The sequence below is a fragment of the Alosa alosa genome, chromosome 2 (assembly GCF_017589495.1).
Source record: "Alosa alosa isolate M-15738 ecotype Scorff River chromosome 2, AALO_Geno_1.1, whole genome shotgun sequence".
Classification (NCBI taxonomy): Eukaryota; Metazoa; Chordata; class Actinopteri; order Clupeiformes; family Clupeidae; genus Alosa; species Alosa alosa.
In genome coordinates, this window is record NC_063190.1 from 35,554,819 (window position 1) to 35,570,823 (window position 16,005).

Here is a 16,005-nt window from a genome sequence, read left to right on the forward strand (position 1 = left end):
TGTAATGTAGTAGTTAGCTGTAGTGAGTGTACTGTGATGTAGTCTAGTTAGCTGTAGTGGGTATACTGTGGTGTAGTCTAGTTAGCTGTAGTGGGTATACTGTGGTGTAGCAGTTAGCTGTAGTGGGTATACTGTGATGTAGTAGTTAGCTGTAGTGGGTATACTGTGATGTAGTCTAGTTAGCTGTAGTGGGTATACTGTGGTGTAGCAGTCAGCTGTAGTGGGTATACTGTGGTGTAGTCTAGTTAGCTGTAGTGGATACACTGTGATGTAGTAGTTAACTGTAGTGGGTATACTGTGGTGTAGCAGTCAGCTGTAGTGGGTATACTGTGGTGTAGTCTAGTTAGCTGTAGTGGGTATACTGTGTTGTAGTAGTTAGCTGTAGTGGGTATACTGTGGTGTAGTCTAGTTAGCTGTAGTGGGTATACTGTGGTGTAGTCTAGTTAGCTGTAGTGGATATACTGTGATGTAGTCTAGTTAGCTGTAGTGGGTATACTGTGATGTAGCAGTTAGCTGTAGTGGGTATACTGTGGTGTAGTAATTAGCTGTAGTGGGTATACTGTGATCAACCAAATGTTAATACGTATCCTTGCCTATTTTAAGTGGGGGTACTGCGATGGTGATTCTTTTTAAGTGGGAATACTGAGATGGTGATGCTTTTTAAGTGGGAATACTGAGATGGTGATGCTTTTTAAGTGGGAATACTGAGATGGTGATGCTTTTTAAGTGGGTATACTGCGATGGTGATGCTTTTTAAGTGGGTATACTGAGATGGTGATGCTTTTGCAGGGGGTATACTGCATAGTCCTGCGTATCATGTAGACTACACTACTGACTACTGAACAGAACTGTTAAGAGAGCGTAGTGGTCAGGAGTAGGAGTGCGATCCTCACCTTAAAGTTTGCCTCCATTTCACTGAAGACTTTTATCTTCCCTCTTAACTGGGCACACACCAAACTGTTGTAAGAAATCACAGATACATATACATCCAAAACCCAGAGGTACCAACACAGACACACACACAGACATAGACACAGACAAAGACACACACACAGACACACACACACAAACACACACACAAGTGCTCAACCACTTCCCCCGCCCACATTTTTCCTACTGGTCGGGGATCGAACCGGCAACCCTTCGGTTCCAAGCCATGTTACACCACCTAGCTAGCTATCCTTCTACTTGCACATACACAACCCCTACGTGTCCATGCTGTGGCCCAGGTAACCCTGCAGAGGCCAGCAGGCATACCTCTTGTGTTGGTCCAGCAAGTCCTTGTCATTGATGAGGACCTTCAGATCTTTCAGGTTGTGCAGAAACTCCGTCTCCAGATCCACGTCCATGTCCTCCATCATGTTATCTGGACACAGCAGAACACATGCAGAGGTGAGGAGACAAAACAAGGTCTTATCTTATGAACTATACTTGAACTAGTCCATTGCTTAACTCATTGAATGCCGTGCTGTTTTCGGAAGCTTTGGCCCAGAGTGCCAGCAATCTTGATCATTGTTGACGATTTTTATAGAGCCACAGCGTATTCTATGTTATAGCTATGGACACATACTATGGCTTGTTTGAAAGGTGAGACTTTAAGCTTTCAGTGGTACAAACCGTTTATTTCTACATGCCTCTGTTCCTAAGAAATCCCAAGGTAAACAGTGGCTGGTTTTCATCAAAATCCCTGTTTTATTTCTAGAAATGGAGATGTAGCGTCTTTGATGGAATTTGAAGTGTTGCCTGTAAAGTTTCCGGGAAGTGACCTAGCGAGACCTGGCGAGACTGCCATCTAGTGATAAACCCACGAAAATGGCATGGTTTTGACCTGACGTGCATCTGTCACTGATTTAACCCAAAGCGGCAACCATCAAAAGCAGAGTTTAAAGATTTAATGTCCAGATAAAATGTCCAGATTGTGCGTTTTAATGAGTTTTCGATCGTCATATATTTAATTTCCATTCATCACAGAGTTTCCAAAATCACATATAAGGTGTGTTAGAGTGTCTAGTTTAAGTAATTAAAAAAAAAAGCTAAAACGTAATATTACGTTTTTGGCACTCAACGCATAGGCACTCAATGAGTTAAAGGAAAACTTGGCAGGATTTCCCCCTCTGCTGGAGAAATTGTGCATTATGCTATTTCAAATTGTGGGAAAAGGTAACGATAAAGCACATGGATTTGTTTACAAGCTAGCAAAACGGTTAGCATAAGTTCGGCAGACAATGTGGATGTTACAAGAAACACAATTTAAACAAGAGTTTCTTGTTTCTCACTTCTCTTTCCGGGACGGCAGTCTCAATGTTGCAAGGTTGGTTTTCCGCCTGGGGACACTAGGGGCAGCGGGGAAAGTCACCATTTTCACCAGAACACGTCATTTAACCATCCAAATGATTTCTAAACGGGTTTATTACGTTTAAATATTTGCCAAGTTCCCCTTTAAATAATGATACAGTGGTTCATCAACACGGAGTCATTATTACCGATAGCCTGCCCAAAGGGTGCTGTGCATTTGTGTAACAAACTTCCGTTTTTGACTTAAAGTTGGCAAACCAGTTTCCTGTTAGTTGACATCGCTGTCAAAAAGCACCTGAAGATGAGTGCCTCAGTTGTACCAAAACATGTGCTCAGGCACTGACAATCCTGCCCTCCTAATTTTGTGCAGCCCCTGTGCACGAAGGCTGGCGTTTTTAGGAAGAAGGTGGAAGCTAAAATTACTTCAATATCGACTTGAACCCAAGCAGAGTGGCACCAGCGCTCCTTAGAGCCTCCCACGGACAGTAAGACTCGCGTACATTGTATCTTACGTTTTGGTAAGAAAGGGAAATGCTCTCAAAGACTTTTGGCCATGTGTTTTGCCCACAAAGGCTTTGTTGGTGATTTTGTTTTTGATGGTAAATAGGCTTGGTTGTTCATTGGCCGCTGGGTAATCCCTGACCTATAGCACAAGGATTTAACACCTCTCCTGTGTACATCTGAAAAAGAGGCGTCCCAGAATGCATCTCACCAACAGCGCCCACGGTCCAGTAGCTGATGAGCTGCCCAGCGCAGAAGGCGAAGTCCTGGAAGGACAGGTACTGGAGCTTCCTCTTGCCCGTCTCAAATCGACTGTTGGCGAAGAACACGATGGCAGCATAATCCCTGTGAAGAGCGCAATGTTACACACACACACACAGACACACAGACACACACACAGCTGACCTGCCTTTTCAGATTTCCACTTCTATTTCTATCTCTATTGAAAGCGGAGAGACCAGCTCCTCAGAATGGGGGACACATCTGCTCTGAAGCAAACTCCTCTCGGACATCCAGCCTAGTTTACAATACAGGCCAATGCAGTACAATACAGCAGACCTTCCATAGAGACCATTTAAACTATAACCAGTGACCAAGAGCTCCACCTTTACACTCACTCACTCACAAAATACCGCAAACACATATTTGTGGTGCTTTTATTATTGTTTGTTATTTCAGTGTTTCCCATACATTGACTTATTTGTGGCGGCCCACCACAATATCAACACAGACCACCATACAATGATTTTCCAAGTTGTACTATATTGAATGAAATCCTTTCATTGTAGAGCTATGTGCACCTTTGCACAGCCTCTCCTTCTCTGTCCCTCATCAAACCTGCATGCATGTCCTGCAAGGATTGTTGTTGGCATAGAAGACAACTGGCTAAATAGTGATTAAATCCGTTAGCATCATAACCACGTCACCTAACACCACAAATAGAATTCAATTCTGTGGGAAACACTGTATTTATCACTATGTTATATGTCTTTTTTTACAGTGCTAGTACTGGGAAGCCAGAATCGCTTACTTGGCCAGAGAATCAGAGAGCAGGAAGTGACGCTTCACATTGTCCACTAGGGGGCCCTTGAGCTCCTCCACCACTTTGAACACTCGTTTGAAGTTGTCAAACTGTTTGAGCAGAAAAGGATGTCACTCAGAAACAACAACAGTGACAGAAAATGGCCAAATCAACAACAGCAAAACACATAACAACATCAACACACTTACCAGACATAACATCCAGAGAAACCTTTACACGAGCCTTAGAGTGACATGGCAGCCACAGCCAAATTATCAATAACAAACCAGTCACCAAGGTCAGGGCACTTAGCACTACTCTTCAGCAAATAACAAACTAGCCACCAAGGTCAGGGCACTTGGCACTAGGCTACACTTCAGCAAATAACAAGCTGCTCCTGGAGCGTGGCAGCTGTTAGCTCTGCGCTTCCCCAGCCCAGGGTCTCTCCCACTGAACTGAGCACATACTGCCAGGGCTAACACCTATGACTGACCACTAGCATACGGGCTATATATGACTGACCGCTAGCATACGGGCTATATATGACTGACCACTAGCATACGGGCTATATATGACTGACTGCTAGCATATGGGCTAACACACATATGACTGACCACTAGCATATGGGCTAACACACATATGACTGACCACTAGCATATGGGCTAACACATATGACTGACCACTAGCATATGAGCTAACACACATATGACTGACCACTAGCATATGGGCTAAAACATGTGACTGACCACTAGCATATGGGCTAACACACATATGACTGACTGCTAGCATATCGGCTATATATGACTGACCACTAGCATATGGGCTATATATGACTGACTGCTAGCATATGGGCTAACGCACATGACTGACTGCTAGCATATGGGCTAACGCACATATGACTGACTGCTAGCATATGGGCTAACACACATATGACTGACCGCTAGCATATGGGCTAACACATGTGACTAGCATAGCTCCTGACGTCTCCTTGTCTGACTGCCTGGTTCTGTACATGTTTTCTCTTGTATCACATGCTTGCTCCTATTTTGTCTGCATGTTAAATTTAAATGTATTTAACTGCATTGCATTGATTTACATGAAAATGTGCTTATTTACAGTACATGTAAATTACATGCAAATACATTTGGTATGTAAATGTGTTGTGCTGCTGTATTTAGCAGTATGGACTAGAGACAGCCTACGTACGGATCCCGTGTACAACATTTGGAACATGTTGGGGCTGCCACGCTGCTGTGTGTTGGTGCTGTATCCTGCACCCTGCTGCGCACATATTGATTAGACTAGCGAACCTGATTGGTTGCTGTGCACATATTGATTAGGCTAGCTTGCTGATTGGTTGCTGTGCACATATTGATTAGGCTAGCTTGCTGATTGGTTGCTGTGCACATATTGATTAGGCTAGCTTGTTGATTGGTTGCTGTGCACTGTGCACATATTGATTAGGCTAGCTTGTTGATTGGTTGCTGTGCACATATTGATTAGGCTAGCTTGCTGATTGGTTGCTGTGCACATATTGATTAGGCTAGCTTGTTGATTGGTTGCTGTGCACATATTGATTAGGCTAGTTTGCTGATTGGTTGCATCGGGAAGCACCCAACCAATAGAACAGGAATATAACATCTTTTCCAGTGTATAACTTAAACAATGAGGCAAGGACGTTTCAGGATAATTATCAGTAAATACAATAAAACTGAATTAGCAGCTAATTCAGCTAATGAACTAAATTACCTGATTCAACTAATTAAGTCTTTTGACAGTTTTTAAAATACTTAAATTACAAGTACATTCTAGCCTGGCTAGCACCACCACTTCTCAATGAGACGTGGTCTGGGAACCAAACGTTAATTTTCTCGTATTTGAAAAAAATGCCCAGATCCGTTTATTGGGTGCCACTGATGTCTATGAAATGCGTCTGTGCATAGCTCATCACCGTCTTGCTTTCCCCCTTGTTCTGTGATTGGTCCCCTATCTCAGGCGAAAATTTGCTCCATGGTCTCCAGGCTGCCTTAGCAGTGTGAATCAAATCGCGCGTCCTGCATCCAGCATGGCAGCTCAATCTCATACAGATCTGGCCCTGATCTGAGGTACGTTCAGATTTGGCAAACAGTGGCAAACGTTTGTGGTGAACATGTTTTCTCTGAACAGTTCAATTTGAACGATTTGGTGTAAACATTCCATTGTCATAGTAACACTTTATCCAGCTCACGTCCAGCTCCACTGTATCAGAGAGGGTTAAAAGCGAGCTGAGAGGCAAAACGCTCACACTTCCGCTTGATTATTGCAAGGGGAGGGGGAAAATCCCCTTTATGCAGACCAGAGTAAACCCTCGCTGCACTAATGTCAATGGAGACTTGTGGAATTTTACCAATAAATTGGTCATTATGTCTTTCTAGATTTGTTGAGGGTTTTTTGGAAAATTTTGTCATAATCTGTAAGTGTTTGGGATCATTTCAATCCTAAAAGTGTAATTTTTAGCGCTCGATTTGTAATAAAATAACTTAATATCAGACCATGCTGCTGCCAGTTACTGTCCTGGTTGTTAGCATGCTAGCTAGCCTCTTAGCTAAGGTAACATTTTAAACGGAGAAGTGTAATTTCTTTGAAATGACAACTAGCTGAATAACATTACTGACATTAGTTCAAGTGGATAGTTTATACTCAAGTGAATTTGCAACAGTATATTAAGTTTGCCAAGTCCTTCAACTACTAGTCACTTGTTAGCTGCGATAGCTGTATTGCCATAGCTACTCCCATCCACTTGTATAGCATTTTTAAGCTAGCGCTAGCTAGCTAGCTAGCTCGGTTCACATGACTAATTAAATTATTCATATCATGTCCTAAAGAATGATTCATTGGTATCATACATGATTATAGACAATAATACTGTGAACACAATTATGTTTATCTGTTCTTATTGCTTATTAAGAGAGAAAGTTTATTTAGTGATGTAAGGTGACACTCCCACTTATGCAGACCGGAACTGTCCCGTTTTGCTCCCATAGTAACGAATTACGTTGCTCTATCTTGCTAGTAATCAAGGATCTTTGACTGTATGTTCACAGAGAACTACCTCCTCAGAATGTTTGAGACTGTTCACAAACATTCGCCAAAAACTCAAGGCAAATAGATATCTGTTTGCAAACGTTTGCCTATGTTTGCGAATTTGAACACACCTCAGGTTCTCATCTGTCCCTGATCCAGCCCTGATACGGCTCTGATGAGGCCCTGATACGGCTCTGATGAGGCCCTGATCCAGTGAGTCTGATCAGCTCCAGGTCCCTTCCAGACTGCCTGCTCTCTTGTCATAAAAGATGGTGTGGAGTCGCAGTCAGGGTGTGTGTGTGTGTGTGTGTGTGTGAAGTGACGGTAAGAGTCGTCGACGTCTGGCCCACCTGCCGTCTGCAGCTCTTCACGCCGATGCCGGTCTTGGAGCTGATGTCGTCCAGGTCCTTCTTCACACCCTTGGACAGCTTCTTGCCCAGCACCTCCCTGGCAAAGGCGCTGTCGAACTGATAGTACCTGTCAGACCAGACCAATCAAGCACAGCAATCAGACACACCAGACTAATCAAACACAGCACTCAGATACACCATACCAATCAAACACAGCACTCAGACCAGACAAATCAAACACAGCACTCAAGACACACCAGACCAATCAAACACAGCAGTCAGACAGACCAGACCAATCAGACAGACCAAACCAATCAAGCACAGCACTCAGACTAGACCAATCAAACACAGCACTCAGACAGACCAGACCAATCAAACACAGCACTCAGACACACCAGACCAATCAGACAGACCAAACCAATCAAGCACAGCACTCAGACAGGAGAGGCAGCGGTGGACAAGACTTTTCTCAAAGTCAAGGATGGGTCCTTCAAAGCCGCTCTTTCAAGGACGTTACGTCATCAAATCTCGCTAAGCACTGTTCCAATGTTTAAGGGTGCTTTAAAATTCTATCAAGTACTGAGTCCTTCTTTCTGAGATTTTCGAGGATGCATGCGTGTATCCTCTGCATGCTTGGAACACCCACAATCCTGTGCGCACACATGATTTTTAATAATGCACCTGCAGCTTCCTGCACACTCGCTAGTCTGTTCCATTGTGTGTTTTCGGTATGCTAACAAGAAGCCTTGCCTCGTCTTTGAAGGATTCGACTCGGCAGGACTCATTCTACCAAGCACAAGTCCTTGACTTTGAGAAAAGCCCTTGATCTGCTTCTGGTCTGTGGCTGATGCATTATGGGTATCTGGAGGAGACCCTCCCAATTACTGTGCCAACAGCCTGAGCGCCAGTTCTGCAGGGGGTGTATGGGTGCCCTGTGTACCTCTCCATCATCATGGCCTGTTTCTGCGGAGGAATCTGGGGGTGTATGGGTGCCCTGTGTAGATACCTCTCTATCATCATGGCCTGTTTCTGCGGAGGGATCTGGGGGTGTATGGGTGCCCTGTGTACCTCTCTATCATCATGGCCTGTTTCTGCGGAGGGATCTGGAAGAGCAGCTGGTTGCCCAGTTTGGCCGGGCAGTGCAGCAGCTTCTCACACATGTGGAAGGTTCGGAACTGGTCCATGGTGTCGCTGTGCACCACGTCTGAGCTCACGTCACAGTCACGCAACGCCCCCGTCTCCATACGCAGTCGCACAGCATCATTCACTACACAGAGAGAGGAGGAGGGAGAGAGAGACGGAGGGAGGGAGAGAGAGGGAGAGGGAGAGAGAGAGAGTGATAGGGAGAGAGTGATAGGGAGGGAGAGAGAGAGAGGAAGGGAGAGGGAGAGAGAGAGAGAGGGGGAGGGAGAGAGGGGAGGGAGAGAGAGAGGAATTGGGAGGGAGAGAGAGAGAGGAAGGGAGAGGGAGAGAGAGAGGAATAGGGAGGGAGAGAGGGAGAGAGGGGGAGGGAGAGAGGGGGAGGGAGGGTGGGAGAGAGAGAGAGGGGGAGGGAAAGAGAGAGAGATGTGTCATTAAGTATTTATCAGTCACTAAGTGCAGTTTTTACTATAAGAGTGCAAGAGGAGGAAAGAGTGCCCAATTTGCCCGTAAGTTATGAATTGCCAGGTCAACTTTATCAAGCCTAGCTAAGCTAATATACCTGCATATCCATCCAGCCAAAGTTGGTAGACGTCCTCATCCATGATCGTGTTGTTTCCCACAAACACATCCAGCTCCACCGACATGATCTGTTGCGCAAAACACACACACACACACACACACACACACACACACACACACACACACACACACACACAATTGCGCAGTTATAGCTATGGCAATTTCCCAGTAGCGCCTTCAATAACACCGTGTTCGACCGGACTCGCAAGATTGGTGGAAATAAAAATTCAAAGGCTTCTGGTCAAGGGATGTATTAGACCATAACAGTGAACTTGACTCCCGAGTTAAAAGAAGCCAGCGCATAAGAGTCATTGATCCCTCTGACACTATTTTAACTCCCAAAGCTAGTTAACGCCTTACTTAAGCCCTGCCAGGATAGGGCCACGAAACATACTCGCACACACTTACCTACTGCTTTATGAGTTAGGTTACTCAGCTGTTTTAGTGTGGTTGAGACAGTCGGGAAAAAACAAAGGTTAGCTGACACCAAAATGCAGAAGGTAAAGTCTCCGTGCTTGCTCGAAGAACTGCATCTGCAAACTCGGAATTGAATTGTACCTATACAGTTATCTTTTGTTGTTGTATTGCGCACTTAAAATGTCCAAAGTCGTTGCAGCCAATATCCTCTATTACAACACCAATGCTTCAACTGTAATGGTAACCCAAAAGTAATGGTTGAAACTACTTAATTGTAGATCTAAAGCATTAAACCCGCCCCATCGAGCCCTTCAACAACACACACTGATGTTTTTTCACAATTCGCAACCTCGGACAGCGGTCAGTCCCACCTCTTGTATTAAGTGAGAAGACTCAATACTGCCATCTATCGCAATGGAGGGTAAACTTAATGGCTGGGTCGCTTTAGAAGTTCCTGTACTAGAGGGAGAGCAGCTTCACAGAAGAGAACTTCTGACGGCAAATTTGAGGAAAAGTTGGTAAACCACCCTTCTTACCTAATTTGAGGGTGCTGATTCTGAATAGTTTGTTTACCAAGCTCAATTCTGAGTTCTAAGCCGCATAATCAGCATTTTAACATAAAATAGCGATTAGGCTATTTTTGCTTATTTTTACCCAAATTGGGTTGATTTCAAAAGTAATCACTAAAACCAAATAAAAGTGTTCTCTAAATACATGTTTGAGCATTAAAGAAGCCATACTATAGTTTATTAACGTATTTAATGGGAACATGAATACAGTTAACATGTAGCCTAATAAACTCGGAAATTCTAATCAAAACACCACCCATATTTTTTATTGCTAACATAGTGAGTCACTCGTAGTGTTTAATGCATTTCATCACAATAACAAATTGCACAGATAACCTTCAACTCAGAATATATCCTACAGTACATATGAACTTAGCCGGAATAAGCCTAATGCAGAACTGCATCTACCGTCAGCAACAACCGTCAGGTAAAAAACATTTTACTTCTAGTAACACTGAATTTGGTATGTGTGCTTGCCTCTATACTAGAGCTTGATAATGTGCTCTTCTAATATGCCATTGAGCAGCTGGTTGGTTTTGTTTAAAGTGCTCATCTATATCACTGCCTGTAGGGCTTTGCTGATGTCTTTCCTGTGTGTTTTTCTTCAGTAGGGCCCACCGTCAAGATCAATTTGCTCCCTACCGATTTTTTTTAACTTCAAATGTTTAAATTTGTCTGAAAATGTCTGAAATGCTTCCAAATGTAAAACTATGTTCAGTAATTACAATAACAATGTTAAAATAAAGATTGATGATGTTTTTATGCATAAAATACAAGTTTATAGATTTGTCACAAAATAGCCATAGGGAATGTATGTGCCAACCAACCCCAAAATCAGTGTGCCAACCTGCCCCGCCCACATTAGGTCAAACTTTTTTGCACAAATGCTGTTAGCCTGCTAATATCAGTCACCTCAGGTTTTCAAACTTAATTTTAAATTATAGATGAGTCCCCTAGCAATCAATTCTAATCTTTTTTTTATATCCCTAACTATTACCCTTCTAGGATGTATTTAGTGGGAGGTGCATATTCTAAGTCTTGACACTACAAAATTAAAAAGTTCTCACCTAAAGGGTTAATGACCTGGAGACCAGTTACATACATGAGTTTACTCTACTCAATAAGGCCTTCAATTTAGTGTTGGAATTTTGTTGCAGCTCCCTCTAGTAGCCTGGATATTAACAGTGTTTCAACCTGCCCCTGTTCCAACCAGCCCCGGTCTCCCCTATATTAATGCCTTATTTTTTGCAATTCCTATGATATCTGATGGTAAAACCAAAAAGTATGTGAATTATGCTAATTAGCAAGCTTAAAACTCAAAATTGAGCTTGGTAAACAAAATATTTGAATTCAGCACCCTCAAATTGTGTGAAATAGACCCTTTACCGACTTTTCCTCAAATTTGCCAACAGGACTTTTTCTGAACATTTGTTAGCTATCTGCTCTCGCTCTATAAGCAAAGGTGCATAACTTGATTGAGAAAACTGTTTTTTAGGCGTTTGATATTTGTTTATGTCATATTTGGCCAACTGGATTACTTTAGAAGGTGTTGGCTTTAATTGGGTATAATTTGTTGTCATTCTTGAGAAACTGGTCATGTTAACCTTTAGCCTAAAGTTAGGCCTACGCCCATTGGTTTTCTTGACGAGGTCACGCTGCTGAGATTGTTTTTCTTCTCTAAGTGACTGTGTCATTCAAATATACATCATCTTCATAAGTCTGTTTGAGAAATGTGAATAGTTCAAACACATAATACCTTAGTAATTAGCTTTTGTTTATGTAGCAGACGCTTTTGTCCAAGTTGTGTGACCTGTAAGGGGACTGGACTACTGTGGACTATAGCATACTGTGACAGAGAAGGTCCCATTTAAATTAAACTGAAATGAAAATGGGCTCTGGGTATACCAGTGCATATGTGGCTGCTGTTGCATCATGTGCATGGCTCATCAGCACTGTTTGCACAGTGAGTCACGTTTGCTTTAGGTGTTGGGGAGAGCACCCTATTTAATCATTTACTGGACATTCATTACCTCACGCTTTGATCAGGACTTTCAGACAGCGGCCCATGACGTCATCAGGGGATCGGAGAGAAAAGGTGCTGGCACACAAGTGGGCCTGTTATACCTTGACATCACACAATACAATATTTATATAATTATACTCCTTAACTTAATACAATACAATATTTTAACTTAATACAATACAATATTTATATAATTATACTCCTTAACTTAATACAATACAATATTTATAATTATACTCCTTAACTTAATGCAATACAATATTTTATAATGATATGTCCTTGTCCGTAATATCACAACCCTCAAAACCTATATATATATATATATATATATATATATATATATATATATGCATGGCCTATGGTTAAGATGCTGTGGCATGAAAAGACTACACTGTTTATTTTGTATGCGTTTATTGATCTTCATGCAGATAAACCAGCTGTCTGCTTGTTGAGTACAAACTGTAATACAAACATATGAAACTAGCTTTTCCACAAATAAAATGCGTACAAACATATGAAACTAGCTTTTCCACAAATAAAATGCGTACAAAATCGACTGCTATATATAACAATAAATCTGCACTTGGTAAACTACACTTCGGTAGCATGACTATGGTGTGCAATGCGTAACAGTCTATCTGATCCAATCAGCATCATTTCTGCTTTATTACACCTAATGTATTTCCATGTGGTTGCATCACACGGGTATAGGAACTGGCCCAGGGAAGACACTGTCCTGCAGTTTTGTCTTAAAGGGCGAGGTTCCATTGCTATGAACTTAGTCAACACTAATAATGCCGTCATAAATGTTCTCCCAAAAGTGTTGTTGACTCCATATCTAACAGTGTCATTTCAGTACAAAGGAGTACAAGCAGTAACGCAGTGCAGCCTACACATTCTAGCAAAGCAGCTACTGTAAGCTTCTTCAAGCCCAGAAGCTCGACTTGTAGTTATAAAGAATGAAAGAATCTCGCAGAATCAGCAAAGCCTAAGGGAGCAGGTAAAGGTTCCTCTCAGCTGTGATGAAAGGACCACTAATACAAACCCAAACAATGTGACGTGAAATAACAGCAGGAGCAAGTTACTGTTTGTGTTAATAAGTAACCAACATGGGAGGCTTGCAAGTTCAGTGTATCGTACCCGCCGACCGAAGCAGGATCAGTTTACATCCTGCATCCACAGCACAGAGGCAGGCTAACGAAACGCTGGCGATTGTTGCAAACGTGTGTATAATGGCAGAGCCGGCGAAGAAGCAGCGAAAACCCTTGACGGAAGACGCAAAGAAAAGGAAAAGAGCTTCAGACCGAGCGAGGGGGAGTTTCGTAGAGAAAAAGCATCAGGCTTGCCTGGTGTCCCTTTAATGGAGCAGTGGCTGTACCAGTCATGGAGGAGGTCACTGCAGCTGTCCCAACTAACATCACAGCAGAGTGACAGTGAACACACGTAGGTCAGCAATCTATGCCGACCAATTCACCATATTTCACAGTGCTTGACACGGTGAACAGAGTCTGTTCCACATACCTGCCCTTAAAGGAAATAAGGAAGGATCGGTGTTCAACAAATAAAAATCATAACAGTGCTTCTTTGCGTTATATACTGTATGATAGCATAACACCATGCTATAGTAAAGTGCTGCTGTAAGCATGGATCACTCATTGAAGCTGTCTAAGCTGTGTGTGTTGTCAGTGCATGCGAATGCCTGTGGTTTGAGTCATGCCCTAGTCGAAGCAGAGCAGCTGGTATGCTATGTAGGTGCAAGTTACTACAAGGCTTTCTACTCTGCAGCCGGACATGTTTCAGCAAACCGTGTAAACATGTCACCCTTTGAGCGCTGAATTTCCCGTTTCCTTTGGACTGTAGAACATCTGTGTCATACACACATACACACACACACACACACACGCACACACACACACACACACACACACACACACATCTCTCCCAGGTGACATGTTCTGTCAAACTTGTCATTTTTAATTGTTCTGAACTCTAATCTTCTAATCTTATCTTTCACCACCATTGAGCACAACTCCACCCATATAGACCTAAGCAGCTTTGGGCAGTGTGCATGTAACTAAAGGTGCTTACACACTGCCCAGACGACACCCCACAAAACCTTTCTTAGGCCCTGTCCATAGTAAGTCTGGGAAATATAAATATACATAATTATTTCTCCATTTGACACTGAAAACGATATTTTTCTTGAAAATACTCTCTGAGGTGCATGAATTTGAAAATGCCGGGTTTGCGTTGTAGTGTGGACAGTGAAAATGCAGTTTCAGATACGATGATGTGCGGTTGCCATGATACTGATAGAATTGAGTGTTCCAGACATGCAGTTGCCATGATACTGATAAAATGGAGTGTTCCAGACGTGCGGTTGCCATGATACTGATAAAATGGAGTGTTCCAGACGTGCGGTTGCCACATGATACTGATAGAATTGAGTGTTCCAGACACCAAACACTTCTACGGCCTATATTTAGGGTGGACATGTGATAATGTGTATGTAAATTGTTTTAACTGATCATTTTCAAATATGCATATTTATATTCAGCCACTTAGGTGGACAGGCTTTAAAGGACAGATCTGGCCGATTTTTACATGGATCTTGATCGTTAGACGTCGCCGAGTACTGTATGTAAAGGGAAAAAATGACCAAAATCGGTGCTACCGAACTGGAGTAGCTGCAGCTAACGGCCAGTACTCCCAGTCAGCTACAATGCCACATCTGGGGGCATCATCTAAAGGTGCCTTTTTTGCCTCTGAATTCCCATGATACTTCAGCGCAAGAATAGAGCTAGCTTTCAGAAACGTGCAAGCTTAGGCATCATTTGGTTCGTTTCCATGTAGTTACATAGTCATTATATGGTCATAACCATTAGATTGCTCAAATACCTATTTTTGAGGGGAAATAAACTTCAAGTTTTCGTTGCGAAGCTGGCATGAACTCGACAACAGCCTTTATTGGGCTTTCCTGCAAACTGATGTATGTGACAGTACAAACTTTGTTTCTTCACAATTAATTAGTTGAAAACGCACCGTTTTGTCACGTAAGGGCCCTGTTCATGTTGCACAGAACTTTTAATGACATGTTTAGATGATGCACCCAGACCTAGCATTGTAGCATTAGCTTCAGCTACTCCAGTTCGGTAGCACCGATTTTGGTCGTTTTTTTCCCTATCAACAGTACTCAGCGACATCTAGCGATCAGGATCCATGAAGAATCGGCCGGATTTCCCCTTTATAGTTGGAAGTTGTTTGCTGCAGTGTTCAGAAAACCAACTGCTAGCTCCACAGTGCCCAGACAGTGAAAAGAATTCAAACAACTCCACCCAACAAACCCCAACAAACACAGACTGATGGTGCACCCTGAGCCTACTGTGTTTGTTGGAGTTAGTTGGCGTTTGTTGGGGCAGTGTGCAAGCACCTTGAAGATACACAGTCTCTGAACCTACAACAATCCACATTCCGCATTCCACCGGTGTGAGCTGACATACCACTGTCTGCTGAAATTCATAATCAAACGGCCGACACAGAAAAAGCTATAGAGACACCTGGTACCAGGTAAGTGATAGTAAACCCACTATAGAGACACCTGGTGCCAGGTAAGTGATAGTAAATCCACAGAGAGTACAACACAACAGTAGGAGGTCCCATGTGATACTGAGAACTATTACAATATAAGTAGAGCCTAGCTTCTTTCTTGTACTGTTCCTTCCGTATCAACCAATGTATAGATGAATATGCCATCTGCAATCCAAATAAGGTTAACTATCCAGTACATGACACAAAGATGGGCTTCACTGCCCTGGAGTGACCCCAATACAGTATGGCGTATAAAGAACCTTGTCTGAACCTGCAGACTCAGTTTACACACAGCCAGAGTGCGCTTCCTCCTCCTCGTGATAGTAGTTGTGTTTGCGGTGTTTACACACAGCCAGAGTGCTCTTCCTCCTCCTCCTCCTCCTCGTGATAGTAGTTGTGTTTGCGGTGTTTACACACAGCCAGAGTGCTCTTCCTCCTCCTCCTCCTCGTGATGGT

General features: G+C 43.0%; 1 protein-coding gene across 6 annotated transcripts in view; it reads right to left on the reverse strand.

The window, feature by feature from the left end:
- The window catches only part of LOC125287608 (acidic fibroblast growth factor intracellular-binding protein B-like), an 18,191-nt gene extending 2,222 nt beyond the window's left edge, over positions 1–15,969 (reverse strand). Inside the window, exons 1-9 of one of the 6 annotated variants that reach the window (XM_048233544.1) lie at positions 15,842–15,969; positions 11,969–12,062; positions 8,933–9,020; positions 8,299–8,497; positions 7,231–7,357; positions 3,827–3,927; positions 3,008–3,141; positions 1,258–1,366; positions 894–957 (exon numbers count right to left, since the gene is read on the reverse strand). In XM_048233544.1, coding sequence (XP_048089501.1) covers positions 894–957; positions 1,258–1,366; positions 3,008–3,141; positions 3,827–3,927; positions 7,231–7,357; positions 8,299–8,497; positions 8,933–9,017 — 819 coding nt within the window. In that variant the 5' untranslated portion in view covers positions 9,018–9,020; positions 11,969–12,062; positions 15,842–15,969. Of the gene's footprint in view, positions 1–893; positions 958–1,257; positions 1,367–3,007; positions 3,142–3,826; positions 3,928–7,230; positions 7,358–8,298; positions 8,498–8,932; positions 9,021–9,360; positions 9,849–11,968; positions 12,063–15,841 lie in introns of those variants that run through there. The other 5 variants (XM_048233552.1, XM_048233559.1, XM_048233535.1 and 2 more) reach the window with 5 other exon arrangements.
- Between the last annotated feature and the right edge of the window lie 36 nt (positions 15,970–16,005).